This window comes from Anolis sagrei, chromosome 1 (assembly GCF_037176765.1).
Source record: "Anolis sagrei isolate rAnoSag1 chromosome 1, rAnoSag1.mat, whole genome shotgun sequence".
Taxonomy (NCBI): domain Eukaryota; kingdom Metazoa; phylum Chordata; class Lepidosauria; order Squamata; family Dactyloidae; genus Anolis; species Anolis sagrei.
In genome coordinates, this window is record NC_090021.1 from 308,850,181 (window position 1) to 308,868,760 (window position 18,580).

At 38.2% G+C, this 18,580-nt stretch overlaps 1 protein-coding gene across 50 annotated transcripts in view; it reads left to right on the plus strand.

Moving 5' to 3' along the window:
* The window catches only part of NRXN3 (neurexin 3), a 1,474,105-nt gene that overhangs the window by 1,270,973 nt on the left and 184,552 nt on the right, over nucleotides 1-18,580 (plus strand). For 37 of the 50 annotated variants that reach the window (XM_067462930.1, XM_067462932.1, XM_067462927.1 and 34 more), the window contains one exon: nucleotides 16,157-16,243. The exons of the other annotated variants lie outside the window; for them this stretch is intronic. In XM_067462930.1, coding sequence (XP_067319031.1) covers nucleotides 16,157-16,243 — 87 coding nt within the window. The remainder of the gene's footprint in view (nucleotides 1-16,156; nucleotides 16,244-18,580) is intronic. 50 annotated transcript variants of the gene reach the window in all.

The window sequence follows — 18,580 nt, forward strand, 5'->3', positions numbered from 1 at the left end:
AATCAAAATGGACACAGTAGTCAAGGAATCAGAAGAAGGGCTGCTAAGCCAGTTATGAATGAATGAAAAAAAGGAGCATTAAGAATAAAGGTAGAAAAGTAGTTGTGAAAGGTGGACAGTGAAGAAAGCTAACAAAAAGAGGATTAATCTATTTGAAAAGTGCTGGGAGAGAGTTCTATAGATACTATAGATTTCCAAAAAGAGAAACAAGTCCAAGAACAAATCAGTTCTCAGTTCTCCCTAAATGCCAAAATGGTTAAATCAAGGCTATCGTAGTTCAGACAACATGATTCATTGGAAAAGGCAATAACTTGATAAAATAGAAGACAGTAGGAAGGGATCAGTGAGGGATTGATGTCATCAAAGAAGCCTGGATTTGCAAGAACTAATCGGTGCTGTCAATTATCAGGGCTCATACATTGCTATAAGTTGGAACGAACTTAAGCTAAACAACAACAGTATCACTAACAGTGTCCAGACAGTGTGGCACTGCTGTAAACACAACCAATTTATGGCATATAATTTCCCCCTTTGAGAGAAGCGACCTCATGAATTGTCCATGCCCACATTCCTATCACATGATAGGAACATGGACATTGTGATGCACAAGGATGCTCTTTGTTTTTTCTTTCGTAGGAACTCTCTTTCATAGTAAAGCCACATGAAATTAATTATTACTGGTTTGCCTGCAGATGGTCTTGCACCATTTCCATGCTGCTACTGGTGAGCTTAATGTGATGAGGGGCATTATGGCAGAGATGGAGAAGCGGCCTATGAAGATCATTGTGCAATGGGAAAATCAGGGATGACAGTTCAGCTTAGAGAACCTCCGGGTACTAATGTTGCTACATTTCTCTGTCAGGTTACTTCTGTCTCAGTTTTATGGTCAAATGGAATAATAATAATGATGAATAGTCTGAACATGAACACGCACACACAGTCCTCTCCACAGATGCACCCACACAAATAACAAACAGCTGGCCAGAGGGCTTGGCAGCTTGAGCAATAACTTTGTGCTTTCCAGACCCCATTGCCTTCAGAAAGAACAGTGCCAGCTGCAATCTCAGGCTAGCCCAGATGACATGCAGTGACAGAAGGGGCTTTGGCACACATGTCAGTGTTTCCTTTGCTCTAAGAAAGGCAGCAGAAAGCAGACATAAAATCCTTCAGATGAAACAATAAGATTTACTCTAAAAGGCAATCAGATGGCAGAAAGTGGATTTGACCTGGATGAATGATCTCACTACAAGATTTGAGGAGCCAATGACCTCTAAATTCTGCATTCCAAACCTTTCAGTAGTTAAACAAATATTCAAAATTGGAGTGATGTTTACTTGAGCTCTATTATTCCAACCATGCTCTCTCTATTATATCTACTACATACCACTTGACTGCCAACAGCTTCAGCTACTACTGTGTAGTCAAAAATGTAACCTTTTTTTTTTTTTTTTTTTTAAAGATTTTATAAAGTTTTAGAAATCTTTATTCCACTCTGCATACTTTCCATTATATAATACTGGGTTAGTTAGCAGTAGATTTGGGCCTGTTGTGAAAGGTAAATAGGATAGGATAGATATAGCAAATTCATAGGTGGATAGATAGATAGACAGACAGACAGAACTTGCTGACTGCTAGGAAGAAGGCAATAACAACCTAAGGCATTAAAATATCTCAGCTATTCTATGGAATCTTGATTTTAAATATTTGTGTATCATATGTTGCTCTGCGTTTTTTGTGCTATTTATGCTAATTTCCAATGCTAGTTCATGGCTTCCACATAAGTATAGTAGTGACTCCACCCTGGGTGTATTTCACTTTTTGGGGTTGGGATAAGTACCTTGATAAGTACCTTGAAGAGCTAAAACTTGGAGTTGAGGGCCCTTCCAGATAGGCCCTTTATCCCAGGATCTGATCCCAGGTTATCTGTTTTAAACCGGATTATATGAGTCCGCACTGCCAGATAATCTGGGATAAACAGAAAAGCTGGGATCAGAACCTAGGATATAGAGCCTGTCTGGAAAGACCCCGATTCACCATCTTACTGGGCCACATAGCTAGGAGGTGATCTGGAGTGAGATACATGTGATCAGTGCTAGTGGAGTCCACACAGTCAGCCACTGAGCTGACTAAATGACTGACAGATGTCCACACCATGTGGTAATGAGCTGGTTGGTGGCTGGAAAAATCTACACTGCTAAGTGGCACTGGATGACCACCATTTCTGTCCCCCTTGTGTCCTTGGCTTGGCAGCAACCACCAGGCACAAATAGCTAGTGGCTATCACTCTTTTCGTCTGACTGAAGTGCCAAAGGATAAGGTCTTTGATCACTCTGCTTCACTATGAGCAACAAGTAATGGCCACCAGCAATTTAATGGCCAGTGGTCACTTCTAAGTCAAGGGTTAGGGTATAAGGGAAACAGAAAGTGCTATTATAGTGTTGTATGATTTCCGGGCTGTATGGCTGTGTTCTAGAAGCAGGTGGCATTTCACCTGCATCTGTGGCTGGCATCTTCAGAGGAAAAGCACACAACACTCCAGTAATTCCAGCTGTGAAAGCCTTTGACAATACAACGAGTGCTATTCTCTGTCTCTAGGCTGCTGAGCTTGGGAAAAGCAAGATAATCATGTGAAAAGTGCAGCCAGTTCCAAACCAGAACTGGTCTACATGCTTACAAAGTGCAGGGAAGCTCTAGAACACCCCCTTTTTAAAATGTGGGATAAGTCCACATTAAGCAATCTTGTCAGACATTAGGGCAAATGGTACCCATGTATCATAAGGGTGCCATGGAGTCTATTCACCTTGATTCTGCTTCATTTGACTTATGTATATGGGCCACAAAGTTCATTCACTCCCACCCTGTCTCATTTGGCCCATGTAGATGGACCTATTGACAATTAAGCTACCAGCCATGTCTGTTAATTTTAAAACTATATTTCATGAATAATTTGTTTTTAAAACTAAACCCTCTATTTAGAACTCCAGATATATTAAGTTTTTCATTTCCACCTGTCCCTAGCGATAAAATGGTTTATATTTAACAAACAATGAAACACATGTAATTGAATCTTAATGAAATTTTACTTAATTTTGCTGCTGTTAGCAAAGGAGTATAGATTTATGCTCTCACTTCCTGAAAGGGAAGAAATACTCAGAACAGGTTGTCTGGGTAGGAGAAGTTGAACACCAGCACTTGTAAGAACAAGAGGTCCACTTGGAACTCTCCAGGATCCAGATGAATAAAGTTTATTCTCCCGGTTGATTGCCTTCCATTTTATCTATACATAGTTGAACCTCCTGGCCCACACAGGGTGTTGCTTTTGTTCTGTGGTTTATTCATAGCTATCAGGACACCCACAATGTTACTTTATTCTGTAAGTGAAAGATGGGAAATAAATGTGAGCTAGAGTGGAATTGTGGGTAATGATAGAATTGGATAAAATTCAGATACTTTAAATGTTGATTTTAGTCTGGTTATAACCTTACAGTGCAACCTAATTTATAGATGCCTTGTGAGGGCAAATGGAGTGGGGGATATCATGTTGAAATCCTTGGAAGAAGAAAGAGCTGTGCTTCAGACATCCTCAAACTGCAGCCCTCCTGGTGTTTGGGCTTCCTACTCCCTGAAGCCCTAGCCAGCTTGTTCAATAATCAGAAATTCTGGGTGCTGGTGGCCCAAACAGTTGGAGCGCTTCAGTTTGAGGATGCCTGGCGTACTGTGTAAAAATGGAATCTTTACACTTTCACCACATCAGATAAAGAACATTCATGATCTGAAGCCACCAAATAACCTGATCAATATAGTTACCCATCTCTCTGGTATAGAGAAATTCGATTGGTGTACAACTCCAAAGAACTGGAAAGAAAACATTCATAGAATAGTGGAAGTTAAAGGTAGGATGATTTTTACAGTAATAAAGATTTCTTTAGGCTAGAAGAAACTTGGGGACAAGTTCACTTGAGCGATATAGGACTAACTTTAGTGGACTTTCTTTTCTCACTTCACTACCGTCTTGCCTGCTAATTCTGTCTCCTGTTTCTGGTGCCTTTTGGAGCCCATGTTCTCTTTTGTTCCAAAACCTATGGGTTGAGGTAGCCTTGGTGTGAAGTTCAGCTCTTGACAATGAAAGCACCACAATGAGAAGAATGAAAGAATCAGATGAGACTTAAAGAAAATGACAGGATCAGAAAGAAAGAGGAGGTCAAGGTCACCATGGACTAGAGGAAATGAGAGGACAGAAAAGAAAGGCAGACCCAGAATAGTAAGTTCTGTAACTTTTTCAAACAAGGAATGCAGGGAGAAAAGGACAAATAGTTTGGAACTGAAGCAAGCTTAAATAATGAAAATAGTTTGCTCCTCTGTTCAAACCCCTTAATAATGCTTTTTAAAAGGGGAAACTGAAGAACAAGTAGGCTACCTTGACAGGGTTGTGAGAAAGTTGGAACAGATTCAAGATGGCCTGACAAATGCCTCAAAACACTTTAGAAAGTGATAGAATTCAAATTCAAATTAATAAAATCATATGGTCATAATTACCATGCTTGGGGGGGTGCAAAGGTATATCTGTTGCTGTGTAGGTTGTCCGTCTATTCTCAGTTCATCCTGCAACTATTCTAAGTGCTGAATGTGTGCTGGAAATAGACACGCTGTCTGAGTAGTTGTAGTGCAACTTGGAATAGCCATAAAACCAAGAGTGAATTTGCTGTTTTAGTAGCAGTAGATCCACCAGCTCCTTCTGTACTATACAGTGGAAAGAGCTGTGAAGTGTCACAAGCCTTTTTTTTTTTTTGCAACAGATGAGCCACTGGCAGAAACACCATCCATGACCCTTCTTTGAAATCAGCTAACATTTCAGCTGCAATATTGCCATCTCTTATGTATCCTCTGCAATATTACTCAGATCTAAGGTAATTATAGAGTCAGCATGGTTTAGTGGTTTCATTGTTAGACAGTGACTCTGGAGACCAGGGTTTCTTACTCAGCCCACTAGGTGACCTTGGATGAGTCGCATACCCTCAGCCCCAGAAAATGCTATGACATGTAAGCCTCTAGGTTGCCATAACTTGGAAAGGCACACAACAACAAGATAAATATTAATGATATTTGGAGTTTGTTGTGCAAGCGGTTTTTTGTGTCCAGTTCCTCACAACCTCTCCAGCTGAAACATTCCTAACTGCCTTGCCTTCCAGGTAGAAGCAATTTATAAGGACTTATAAGCCACTCCTTGCTTTGCTTTTCACAGATCATTATATGCACCTGGATCAAGATGCAACATTTTTTAACATCACAAATTGCTCTTTCATTTTTTGGGCTTGAGAACTCATTTTAGCTTAGAAGCTGGTTGAATGGAATACAATGTGTTTACATGGAAGTCTTTGTGTGTGTGTGTGTGTGTGTGTGTGTGTGTGTGTGTGTGTGTGTGTATAAAAGAAAGATGAGGCTGGAGGTTTGATAGTTGAACAGGAAGTAAATTCTAATCAGCTTGTGAAATGTTTAATGAGAGAAATAAAATAATGGAACTGGTAAGAACTATAAAACACTTTGTACACTCAGAGAGATGGCAGTCATGATAAAATGTAAGGCAAGCATAGCAATCATATCAATTAGAATTATATTTCCCAGAATTATATATCACATCTTGAGGGCATTGTTTTCCCTGTTGTTCACACTATTTGTAAAAAAAAAAAAAAAAACCAAGCTTGTATGAAGCTAATAAAATTCAGCATTAAGAAAGATTAATTCTGCAACCAAACCTGTATATTATCCATAAGAACACTCATAAATAGTTTATAGATTATCTAAAGTAATCCCATTCATATACATTTTCCAGTTGTGCATAATTCTACATCTGTTAGTTATAACATGTGTGTGTGCACGTGAGAGAGAAGCTATTCATGGTAGTGAAGGAAAAGTTACCCCACTTTGTCAGTAAAGTACAGTAGCCAAGCTAATTGTTCTGTACAATTTCCATCTACAAGCAGGCATTCAAAGTGTAGTTCTAAAAATATTTGTGTGGATACTTAAGGCAGTATTTTTTTCTGCATGAGAGCATGGTCCTTATTTGTATGCCATTTCCTTCCCTTAGCTGGGCACACAAAACATCAGTGAGCAAAATATTGGGTCAACAGCTGTTCCATAGCAAGTGTGAGCCAAACTGATCTTTAATGGCATTTCTTCCTTCTTCACCCTATGTTTTGCTCATGCCACATAAGATAATATGTATAACTTGTTGAATTTATTCTCTGCACTTCCTTTAAAAAAATATATTTTATTAGTATAACATAAGTAGTAAAGTACAAAAAATGAAAAGAAAATAAAAAGGAAGAAGAAAAAAACACCTCAAATTTAAAATCGCATGAGAATTTAAAACGAGAATTTACTAATATCTCTTGGTTACACAACCTGCAAATTAAGGAATATTATAATAAAGATTAAAAAAAACAGGCTTCAATTTGAAATAATGTAATTGGGACAAAATTTTACAGACAGAGAAAAAGCTAATTACAAAAATTTATAACCAATTATTAGACTGGCACACAGAATCAGAAGTGGTTAAAAGTTTTATGATCACGTGGTCAGAAAATCTAAAATGCCCCATACAAATGAAAGAATGGGAACAAATTTGGACAAAAATATCAAAATGTATCTATGCTATGGACTTAAAAGAAAACTTTCTAAAGATGTTCCATAGATGGTACACAACTCCAAAAAAACTAGGACTTATGTATAAAAATGTAAGCAAGAAGTGTTGGAAATGCCAGGACCAAGAGGACAGTTTTTCCACATGTGGTGGACTTGTAAAGAAGCCCAAAAATATTGGAAAATGATTCATGAGGAGTCCCAAAATTTACTAGGAATTAAATTTGAAAAAAAAAAAACCAGACTACTATCTCCTAGGACTTACAGACTTTGAACTAAACATGGATCACAATAAATTATATTTACATATATTTCTACGGCGGCAAGAATCATATATGTGAAATTTTGGAAATTAAATAAAATTCCAGAAAGGGAAGATTGGATAAGTAAACTAAGAGAAATCAGATATGGACAAATTAACGTTTCTTTTGAAATTAAACTCGGGAAATCCAATGAGAAAGATGGACTGGGCTCTTTTTGATGAGTATGAAAGAAGAATAAACAAGAAAAATAATGTTTAAAGAAGTTTCTTTCTTTCTTTCTTTGGAATAATATTTAATTATAGACATATTCTTCGTGGTTTAAACTTAAAAAAACCCTAATTAATTATTAGGAAATTTATCACAAGAAGAAACAGCTAAAGCACAGAATGGAGGTCATCAGGGTTTTTTTTCCCTCTTTTTATATCTTGGGACGATCATTATTATTATCTCTCTTCTAATTTTCTGACTTCCCTATAAAACAAATGTTCTCCCACTTTCCATGTGATTACTTTTTTTCTTCTTCCTTTTTTAAATTCTCTGCACTTTCAATTTTTTTATTACTTTTAATTCATTTTCTTTTACAACCAGAAACATAAAAACCTAAGTTGGCCATTTAGTTGGGGAAGAAACAATAAAAAATAGTTGACAGAAGTCTTTCTTGGGAAGGCAAGATTCCAGTGAGCTTAAAACAAGCTGTGATAAAACCGCTGTTGAAAAAACCATCACTGGACTCCACTCAATTGGACAACTATCGGTCTGTTTCCAATCTCCCCTTTTTGGGCAAAGTCCTGGAATGTGTGGTGGCTTCTCAACTCCAGGTATTCTTGGAAGACACGGATTACCTGGACCTGGCACAGTCTGGTTTTAGGCCGGGACATTGTACTGAGACAACCTTGGATGCCTTAGTGTATGATCTGCACCGGGAGCTAGACAGGGGGAGTGTGTCCCTGTTGGTTCTGCTGGACCTCTCAGCGGCCTTCGATACCATCGACCATGGTATCCTTCTGGGATGCCTCACAGGAATGGGCCTTGGAGGCACTGTTTTGCGGTAGCTCCGGTCCTTCCTAGAGGGTCATTCCCAGAAGGTGTTGTTGGGAGATTCCTGCTCGACCCCACAACCATAGTCTTGTGGGGTACCGCAGGGGTCAATACTATCTCCCATGTTGTTTAATATCTACATGAAGCCATTGGGAGAGATCATCTGTTTCGGGGTGCAATTCATCTGTATGCGGATGATGTCCAACTCTGTCACTCCTTCCCACCCACTACTAAGGAGGCTGTCCAGGTCCTGAACCGGTGCTTAGCCGCTGTGATGAGGGCAAACAAATTGAAATTGAATCCAGACGAGACAGAGGTCCTCCTGGTCAATTGAAAGGCCGAACAGGGGATAGGGTTACAGCCTGTGTTAGATGGGGTTACACTCCCCCTGAAGACACAGGTTCACAGTTTGGGAGTAATCCTGGACTCATTACTGAGCCTGGAACCCCAGGACTTGGCGGTGGTCGGGAGAGCTTTTGCACAATTAAAACTTGTGTGCCAGCTGCGCCGGTTCCTTGGGAAGTCTGACTTGGCCACGGTGGTTACATCCCGTATAGACTACTGCAATGCTCTCTATGTGGGGTTGCTTTTGAAGATTGTTTGGAAGCTTCAAATGGTCCAATGGGCAGCAGCCAGGTTTCTAACAGGAGCAGCGCCCAGGGAGCATACAACCCCTCTGTTGCACCAGCTTCACTGGCTGCCAATCTGCTACCGAGCACAATTCAAAATGCTGGCTTTAGTCTATAAAGCCCTAAACGGTTCTGGCCCTGCTTATCTATCTGAACTTATCTCTCCTTACAAACCATCTAGGAATGTAAGATCTTCTGGGGAGGCCCTCCTCTCTGTCCTGCCATCTTCACAGGCTCGACTGGTGGGGATGAGAGACAGGGCCTTCTCAACGGTGGCCCCTCGGTTGTGAAATGCCCTCACCAGGGACATTAGATCCGCCCCCACCCTCTTAACGTTTCGCAAAAAAAGTCAAAACCTGGCTATTTGAGCAGGCTTTCCCAAACGCAGGGTAGCTGTTAAACTCTGATCTCAGAATGGTTGGACAACACAACTGGATAATGATTGGTAATGAAATGCAGAGGACGTATTGTTTTTATTATGTTTTATTGATGTTATTTGTAATGAATTTTTATCTATGTTAAATAAATAAATAATCCTGCACACAATTGATGCATAATGGCCTCCTTCATACAACATTACAGAAGCATGAAAGAGTTTCTTGTGTATCATTTCAGTATTGTGCTTTTAATGCTTCTTTATTAGAAGTAATACCGCATCTCCATATACGAACCCACGTGCTCCCTTCGGTCATCTGGAGAGACCCTGCTCACGATCCCACCTGCGTCACAAGCGCGTTTGGTGGGGACGAGGGACAGGGCCTTCTCTGTGGTGACCGCCGACTCTAGAACTCTCTCCCCAAGGACATCAGACAAGCCCCAACGTTGGCAATCTTTAGGAAGAGCCTGAAGACCTGGCTGTTCCAGTGTGCCTTTCCAGATTAGGAAACTCCCTGGCATCATGTCCCTAATGCACTTTGTTAGAGATCAGAATTGTCTGCACATTTCACCTACTTCCAAAAAACCACTATTTACCTCCGGTCAAGTTCAGCACTTTTAAATTTTTGTCTATTACTTTCGGCCCGGCCCTTAGGTTTTTAAATGCATCATGGTGTCATTGTTTTTAGTGTTTTATTGTTTGCTTGATATTTTATTATTTGCTTATGAGTTTTACTGTTATATTTGTATGTTGTTGTTGGCGGCGGCCTTGGCCTTTGTAAACCGCATCGAGTCCTTTGGGAGATTTTACGGGGTATAAATAAAGTTAATAATAATAATAATAATAAAGTATATTTCAACCATAATAATAATACAGTAGTCTCTCGCTTATCTTGCTGGCAGAATGTTGGTTAAGCGAAAATGTTGGATAATAAGGAGGTATTAAGGAAAAGCCTATTAAACATCATATTACATTATGATTTTACAAATTAAGCACCAAAACATCATGTTTTACAACAAATTGACAGAAAAAGCAGTTCAACACTTGATAAAGTTATTCAGTAATTCCTGTATGTACTAATTTAGCACCAAAACATTGCAAAGTATTGAAACAGCTGTGGATCCGGATGGGAGGCAGATTGCATTGGATAATACAGAATGTTGGATCAGCGAAGGTTGGATAAGCAAGACTCTACTGTAATAATAATGGTTGAGGATTTCTGCCTTTCCCAGATCTCTTGTTTTGAAATCCAATGTATAGTTGAATACCAGCAAGAATGTTTGTGAATTCATATTGGTGAATCAATTCTTTCAGATTCACATCCGATGGAAGATGATAGGATGCCTAACACTCAGTTCTTAAACAAGATTGCATGGTTTTAATTTACAGTGATATAAATGTTCTGATTTTCTCCTATTGTGTTCGACATTGAGATCAAAATATACACTTTCTTGATTTTAAGGGGTAATTAATAACAGTAATTTGTTATATGCAAGTAATTTATCAGCCACAAGTAGCAAAACTAAATTCATTTTTTTAAATGAGTGTGTTTTTGCAACCTTCCTAATTATATGTGAAGATTCCATGTGGGCTTTCCTGTATAGGCCTTCTTTATGTCTCTTCAGTCTACCAAGAATCAGATTTTGACTCAGATGACGTAAGCGGTTTTCACTGAATAAATGATTGTGTCTTAAATGTGTGCTTCTGAGATCACCATGTACTCTAAGTGCTTTTTCTTTAAAAGATCTGCCCAAATGAAGCAGGATTGAATGGATTTCTTTTCTACAAATATTTTACTGCTTTCTGATGAAGTCTTTCTGATGATAATGAGAAACTTTCCTTTAACTCACTCGTGTCCTTGACGTGGAGAGATGCGCACGTTCTCATGCACATGTTCTTAAAGTCAATCTGAATAATGATGGAAATAAATGGGGGGGGGAAATAACTTTTAAAAGGATCATGAAAAGATGCTAATGTTGCAATTTAAACTATTTTGAATTTTCAAATGTCCTTCAATTTTTTCCCTAGTTTTTAAAGGTATGGTATTTTGATGTATATTTTAACGTCAAAACATGCTCTCTGCAAAAGTCAAAATAACAATAATCATAAAATAAACGTAAACTTAAACTTAAAATCAAAATTGTTAAAGATGTGGTAGAGACTAGTAACACATTTCCTGGTTTATATAGAAGTCCAGGGTTTGCTTGATTTTCAGGATTTTTATAGTGTTCAGGGTCTTATGCATAAATATGCATGAATATTGTAAATGATACATTGGAAGATTGAAATAAAATTGACTTTAACAAAACATTTATAGGATGTATCTACAAGATTCCCTTTCATTCAGGTCTTTGCTTACTCATCCTTGAATATCCTGTTCCTTATCATGGTTTGCAAAAGGATGGTTGAGCACCATCAGTGCTGGTGCTAATTTGTACTTGTCAAATGATTTTGCAATGCACAACCTGTAAATCAGGTGCCTCCAAAGTGAAAGCATTTAAGATCAAGAACAGCAGATATAAAACCAAATTAACCAAGACTCCTTTCTGGGCTATCCAACATAATGCTAGGAATGAACAAAAATAAATATTCTTTTGCTTTGACTTTTTAATCACGGACTTTTAAATAATTTAACCTCATACAGGCTGAATGAGAATGAACTGAACTGATGCTATCTGTTGGGTTCAGATATTTTTCAGAGGCCTGAGTCGATACACCAGGCATTATTCTGTATCCTATCCTTCCTATTATGATTCCTTCCTTTCTATTGCTTGATCTCTTTACTTGTCTTGATCTCTTTAACTCTTCTTTGGAAAGCTTATGCTGAAATAGATCAATTCTTCTCACTTCTTCCTCTCCCTTTTTCATTTTGATTTTATTAATAATATTTGGAAAGCTCCTACACAGAAACACTCTTGCACAGATTCAGATAACTAGGTTGTCTAATCACAAGGTCAGGGTTCACGTATGAGTCTTTCTCAGCCCTCTCTTCTGTTATTTCTACCTGGGAATGTGAAGGATTTACCTGAAGATCATATATATTTAGACCATGCATTGTCCCATTGGCATAATGACTCCTTACATTCTGCAGCAGTAGAACATCATGCTGCTACTAGAAGGCTTCCCTGAATGTGATACAGTCCTCTTGGATTAAAGGGCTCTAAACAACCTTGGGATGTTGAGAAAAGGTTTAAGGGAACCACATATTGCTCTCAGCTTTGCAAGAACATTTCTAATTAAATAGTGACCAAGAAAACCCTTTGATTGGGTCTTCATAAGTTAATGTGAAGGCACATAATAAGATCAAATATTTATATGTTGCTTCCTAACTGTTCTGGAACAGCTGTTCCAGGAGCTCCAGATGTATTTGCTGTGTTTAAATGTTTGTGTGCAATCCCATGCTTGGGATTTTGCAGCAGGGGGTTTCCTGTTATAATTTGCATTTATAGGGTAAGCCACCTGCCAGTTATAGTTAGGTTCCCTGATCCCGCCCCTTGTTGAGTTTTGGAGGGAAAAAAGCCATTTTGAGTTAGTTCTCACAGAGAAGCCTTTCACACAGGACATAGAACGAAGTGGCTCCTGTAGAAAAGCTTCATCTTTTACAGCTTGGCCGGGGTTATACAGCCCTACGGCTTGGCCAGGAGACATACAGCCACAGCTTGGCTGAGGGACTCCAGCCGGCCATCACAGCAACCTGAACTCCATCTTTTTCCCTGGAGGTCTACAAAGCTCTGTTGAGGCAAGGGTCACTCGCGGAAGCCAGACGCAGTTGGTACCGGGTGCAGGGGCTCCACGTCAACAGAGGCAAGTACAGACTGCCCAGATTAGAAGCTAGGATTTCCCCATCGGTTAGCTACAGTTAAGAAGACAGTGCCTGTTCCTAGTGGACAAGATTGAAAGAGCCTATAGACTGTAAAGAAAACCGTTAAAGTACCTGTTTGTTCCTGTTTATTCCTTAATAAAAGAACTTTGTTGGACTTACTTTAAGCATTTTAAAGACTCTGTTTGGGGGAATCTAAGGGCCTTTATTCTGAGGCAGCCCCGGCGTCCCGTTGGGCACAGAGAATTTATGTCCTGTGTACAGTCTAATGCATAGGCCCAGCGTGCGACAGCACACTAACCCCTCGCTTTTTTGTTATATTGCCTTCCCCCATTTTGTGCTAGACCCTGGACTCCCTTTGACTCTGATTGTGGCTGAGAACTAATGTTCTTTGCATCTTTTTAACTTAGGCCTTGAACACCCTTTGAGATTCACTCAGCCTAGGCTCTGCCTGGCAAACAGCAATGACAGGTCAATGTCAGCTTTATCCAACTAAAAAGAATTTCTTTGGTTTGTTCTGGCCCAGAGCGAGATGCATTGTTCATTCCCCTTTTAAAGAACAAGTTCATTATTTTATCATCTGGCCAAGTCATAAATACTACCAAAGTCTCATGAACATCTAAAAACAGCTGATTCTGTTTGGCATCATAATTTCCCCAATTTCTGTATAGACATCGACATCTTCCATGCTTGCAAATTTTTAGTACACAATGTATCTCTGCCTATCCGAACTGATTCATGTAGGTTGAGGCTCGGTAATTTGTTCTTCATCATCTGTCTCCCTCCTCCCCTTGCTCTATTATTTGTGTTGAATAAACTGTATATCATCTGTTTAAGTTGTACAAAAATAAGAGAAATAAAAACTGGATAATTATGTTGGGGTCTCTGTCCTTGGACACCTTATTCCAGGATCAAATAGTCAGTGAGGTAGTTCCAAAGTATAGTAATTGGAGAATTTCATCCTTGATCTCGTTTAATGGGAACTCAAATGATTCTGGATTTGTGAAATGCATCCTTTTAGGTATCTCTATGCTGTAGGCAACTTCCTATATCACTAATGCGCTTGGAAAGATGATTGACAGAGCAGGTTTCCACAATTTTACATTGCCTTTTGAGTCATAATAGCAGATGTTATGGAGCAATGTCAGGTTGACACTGGGCCTCAGGCATAAGAGCAGCAGAACAGAGATGTCTGTCCACAGTACTTAATTAACTGGCTCTTCAAAGGGACTGATATCTTTTGTAACACTTGTGCATATAATGGCAGCTACTTATGAAAAGCTTTTTGTTCTCTCTCATGCAGACTGTATCCAATCAGGGCAAACATTTATTGAACTTGGTCTGTGATCTTCCAACAGTTAGCAGGTCTTTTCAGAACGAACTGTTTGTGCCCTCTGCCCTTTTCTCCAGCCTAACCATAAAGCTTTCATATCTCAAATGTCCCAGCAGGGAGGTTTTTACTTGATATTCCAGACTGTAGCCCTCTTTTACATCTGCATTTGAAGAAATAGGTCTGACACCCAAATGTAAACTGACTGTCAGTATTACTTAAGTTCAAATACAAATATGAACGACCATCAGAAAAATACCAGTCAGCCTGCTGAAAGAGGCATCATTTCAGTGGATGTGAAGACTACATTTGGCAGATGAGCTGAACCTGTAAAATGAGATTCCAAATGCATCTTATTTTATTTATTTATTTATTTATTTCCGGCGCTTTTACCCCTTACTTCTTATAACTTCTGAGGAAATGTCAGGAGAGAATGCTTCTAGAACATGGCCATACCAAAAAATCTGCAACAACCCATCTTCTTATATTCCAATATATCAGATCAACCTTTAACCATGATATATGTGATGCAGACATGTTGCTATGAGAATTAATGGAAATAACAAAATGTTTAAAATGGTAAAAAAGGAACTTGTTTGACATATCTTTAGCTAAAGTACATTATCCTTAGATGACTTTCTTATCTACCTACATTCTTTTCTCTTTTCTGTGCTCCATTATTCATTGTGCTGAAGCACTGTGTTCTAAGTGGTTTTGACTCTAAAATGTTTGTGAATAGATGAAAAATTCCCATGAATGAAACCATTCAACAGGCAACTTCTCTGCCTATCCAACCCTGATTAGCCCACCAAGTCACCCTCACCAATGTTTTCTCAAAGAAGCAGAAGAATGCAAGACTTGTGAGCTTCCCATAGGCATCTAGATGAACATTGTGTGAACAAGATACTGGAATAGGTAGGTCTTTGGTCTGATTCAGCATGGTGCTTCTGCTGTATTTTTTTCTCTGTGGTGGGTTGTGGCTCTGGAAGTTACGACATGCTTCACAAACACTTCACCAAGAGAAGACATTCAAATTAAAGAACTGAACACACCTGAGAAAATGTGACAAGAAGCAGAATAAGGTAGATGTGAGACACTGTAGCACTGATACTGTAGCACTTCAGACAGCAAACAGTGATGACGTTTAAATAGCTACTCCTGGACATAAACTCTTCCCACAGTTAGAAAACTACTTCCATGGCAGGGAATTCTAATCTTTCTCCTTGAGGTTGCTGCATTTTGCTTGCTGAGAGGGTTTGCTCTCTTTACACATGGATCATTCAAACATGGTATCTTTCACTTGTGATCTGAAGTGGAAAAGACAACTTTGTCTCTTATCCAAGACTCAGAAAAGAGGAAGTAGTTAAGGAGACATGTACTTAGAACAATCTTGGGATGGGGTTTAAATCTTGATCTGGTGATTCCCACTCCAAAGAATCAGTCTTTTATAGATAGTACCATCTTGGATTTTGTATTTCATCTTGCTAGAGCAGGGCAGGATGCTGAGATCTAAATAGATTTATATTCATTACATTTATGTTTATCATTGCCCTCTCCTGATATTGAATCTCAGTGCACAAAAGCAAACTATGGTGTCTCAAACAAGTTCTACTTCCAGTATCTATGTTTTCTCTAGAAATGTTCATGTGTACATCATGAATGGATGTCCAAAGCACATTCATTTGAGTGTATTGATTGAAGAAAGCTGTCTCAAAATGCACAGAAGAGTGAAGGTGTTGGACCTGAGATACCTAAACTGCTTTAACCTTCATGTGTATATCTAAATGCAACAACTTATATGTCAAAGTTGGCCATCAATAGAAGATATTTAAGAAATATAGAAGGCTTTCTTTTACAGTTTTAATCCCCCTGATCTTCTAGAATTCCAGGAAATGAAGTCTAACTATTCTTTACCACACTAAAAGAAGATTAAATATATACCTTTATGTTTATGTATATTTAAATACCTTCATAAATAAAAGCAGAGAAACAAACCTAGGATGTTTTAACTATTTCATTGACTTTTCAGATTGTTTTTAAGCTGTTTTTTAAACTTTAAAGGCAACACTGATACTGCGTTCCAATTGGTAAAACAGAAAATCCCCTTCAAATATAACCGGCCCGTAGAGGAATGGCTGCAGGAAAAAGGTAACACTTGTTAAAGCTTTCATTTTAAATCCATTTTTATTCTAAACCCTCATTTTTAAAGCCTGCAAATAAATGTTTCTTAAATTAGAATCGCCTGCTGCATAAATGACTCTTTTAATTTTCATTATAATTTGTGTCAACTTCCACCTGCCATATGTCGATAAATCATGCTATAATACATTGCTATTAAAACAAAGTTAAAGGGACAGAATTCTAAGCTTATTATCAAAAGGAAACAAGCAAGAAACAAAAATTAAGAAGCCATTTTAAACAAACAAAAAGGCACAAAAACATGTATTATGGCAATTTAACCACTGCATGAACTTTTTAAAAAAATAATATTTAAACTACATTTATATTGAATTATGTTTAGTATCAAATGTGTTTTCTAAAAATCTTTGGAATTCTATTTTTTCAAGCACTTACTTTCAGTTCTTCCCCACCCACACTCTTTTTTCACAGTGATAAAGCTATGGTTTTTCTAATCATTTTAATGTACATAATCTGTTTGGGGAATTTCCTCTGGATTCCCCAAGCTGTAGAAAACACAACATATTTAATATTATATAAATTATTTAAAAAATACCGTTGAGCCTTTTCTAAATCTAAGTGTTCTTCAGACTATGCATTCACATTGTTTCGGTGATCCTTTTCCACAGGGGAAATTTTGCATATTGAAAATAAACTACAACGCACCACCCATTATTGAATGTTATTGCACATGGATAATGAAGGAAACCCAAGTGGATTATTGGAACAGAGTTATAGATACATTTCTGCAACACTAATATTTCTATATATCTATATCAGTAGATAATATTAGTGTGAACCAGTCTGTATTCCCAGATTAGCCATACATTCAGCTGCAATTCTAGAATACACATCTGTGAATAAACCCAATTGGATATAATCAGACTGGCACAGGAGACATGTACTCAACTGTTGTGAATCTATATCTGGATGCAGATTTCAACATCAATATTTTTTCAGTCCCAGTGATTTTGGTGGGGCAATATGTAGCCCCCAGGAGGCAATTTAAATAAGCACATAGATGTTCCAATGGTTTCATAAGACTTCTGCATGTTGTGAAGGTTTTCCAATAGGAAAACCTTTGTTTTGCATCCTGGTGATTTGTTAAAATTAATGGAGAACTTATCTTCAAAGAAAAGGGCAGTCAACGGTCTCACTGATGTCACTTGAAACTTACCACAAGTAAATTTCAAAGTCTTCAGTCACCAATATCTTTAAAGCTCTGTTATGATACTCAAGTGCACATCAGAACATAGGTTTCTTCTCTCAACAAAGTTCTTCTTGCTGGATGACAATTTGATCTTGGATGTCCACTGTTTGTGGAACTATTCTTAGCATGGAAAATTGCAGAGACCCTTCAAAAATATCACTATATATTTGAGATGAATGCAACACTTGAAGCCTTGGCATTTATTGACCTTTACTGTATTGTTCTCCTAACAATGAAAGACCCATTGATCTACTGAATCTATTAGAATTATCTATAGGATGACTAACACATTGAACACATAAATGGGTCAACTCTAGTCAGGACTAACCAAATGATACCAGCTGTTACATTAAATCCTACATATATTTTTCAGAAACTATTGCTGGATCTACACTGCCCTATAACCAAGGATCTGAGTCTATACTTCCAGATAATCTGGGTTCATCAGAAAATCTGGGATCAGATCCTGGGATATAAAGCAGTGCCGATCCAGCTTATAACTAGGCACATTTTTTAGCTCAAAGAGCTTTGAAAGCAAGGCTTCTGAAATGTCCGAAGTCCTTAAACTATCTGAAGTGAAAGAAAGGGCTGATTTCACACTGTTTGCTTCCCTTCATCAAAATGTTTTCTCATTAAATTATCCCTCATTGGAATCAAGTCTTTAGGTCAGAGGTCATTTAGTGTCTGGCTTGGATTTGGAACATCCCTGGGAGCACTTGTCTTCAGCTCACCTTGATATGCTATAATATCAGTAATGACTCCAGGGATTAAGGGAGTTTCTGCTGGAGTTATTCTGGGGTCAAATTTTCTCTCTCTTTTCAACCTTAGAAGAGATCTGATATCTCCAGTGGCTCCTGTCATGCTCTCTTCTGGACTGAAAGGTTGCATCTGCAGCATAATTTAAAAGAAATCATTATTGACAGTAATCAAAATCTAAAACAAATTTTGATTTTTTAAAAAATGTTTTACTGTCATACATTATTTTGTTTATGATTGACATCAACTGTTGTTACCAGGGTTGTTGCTCTTTAAATTATTAGTCTTCACAACCTTTGCCAAAAAAAAAGCAAATGAGACCAAGAAAGAGCTAGAAAGTA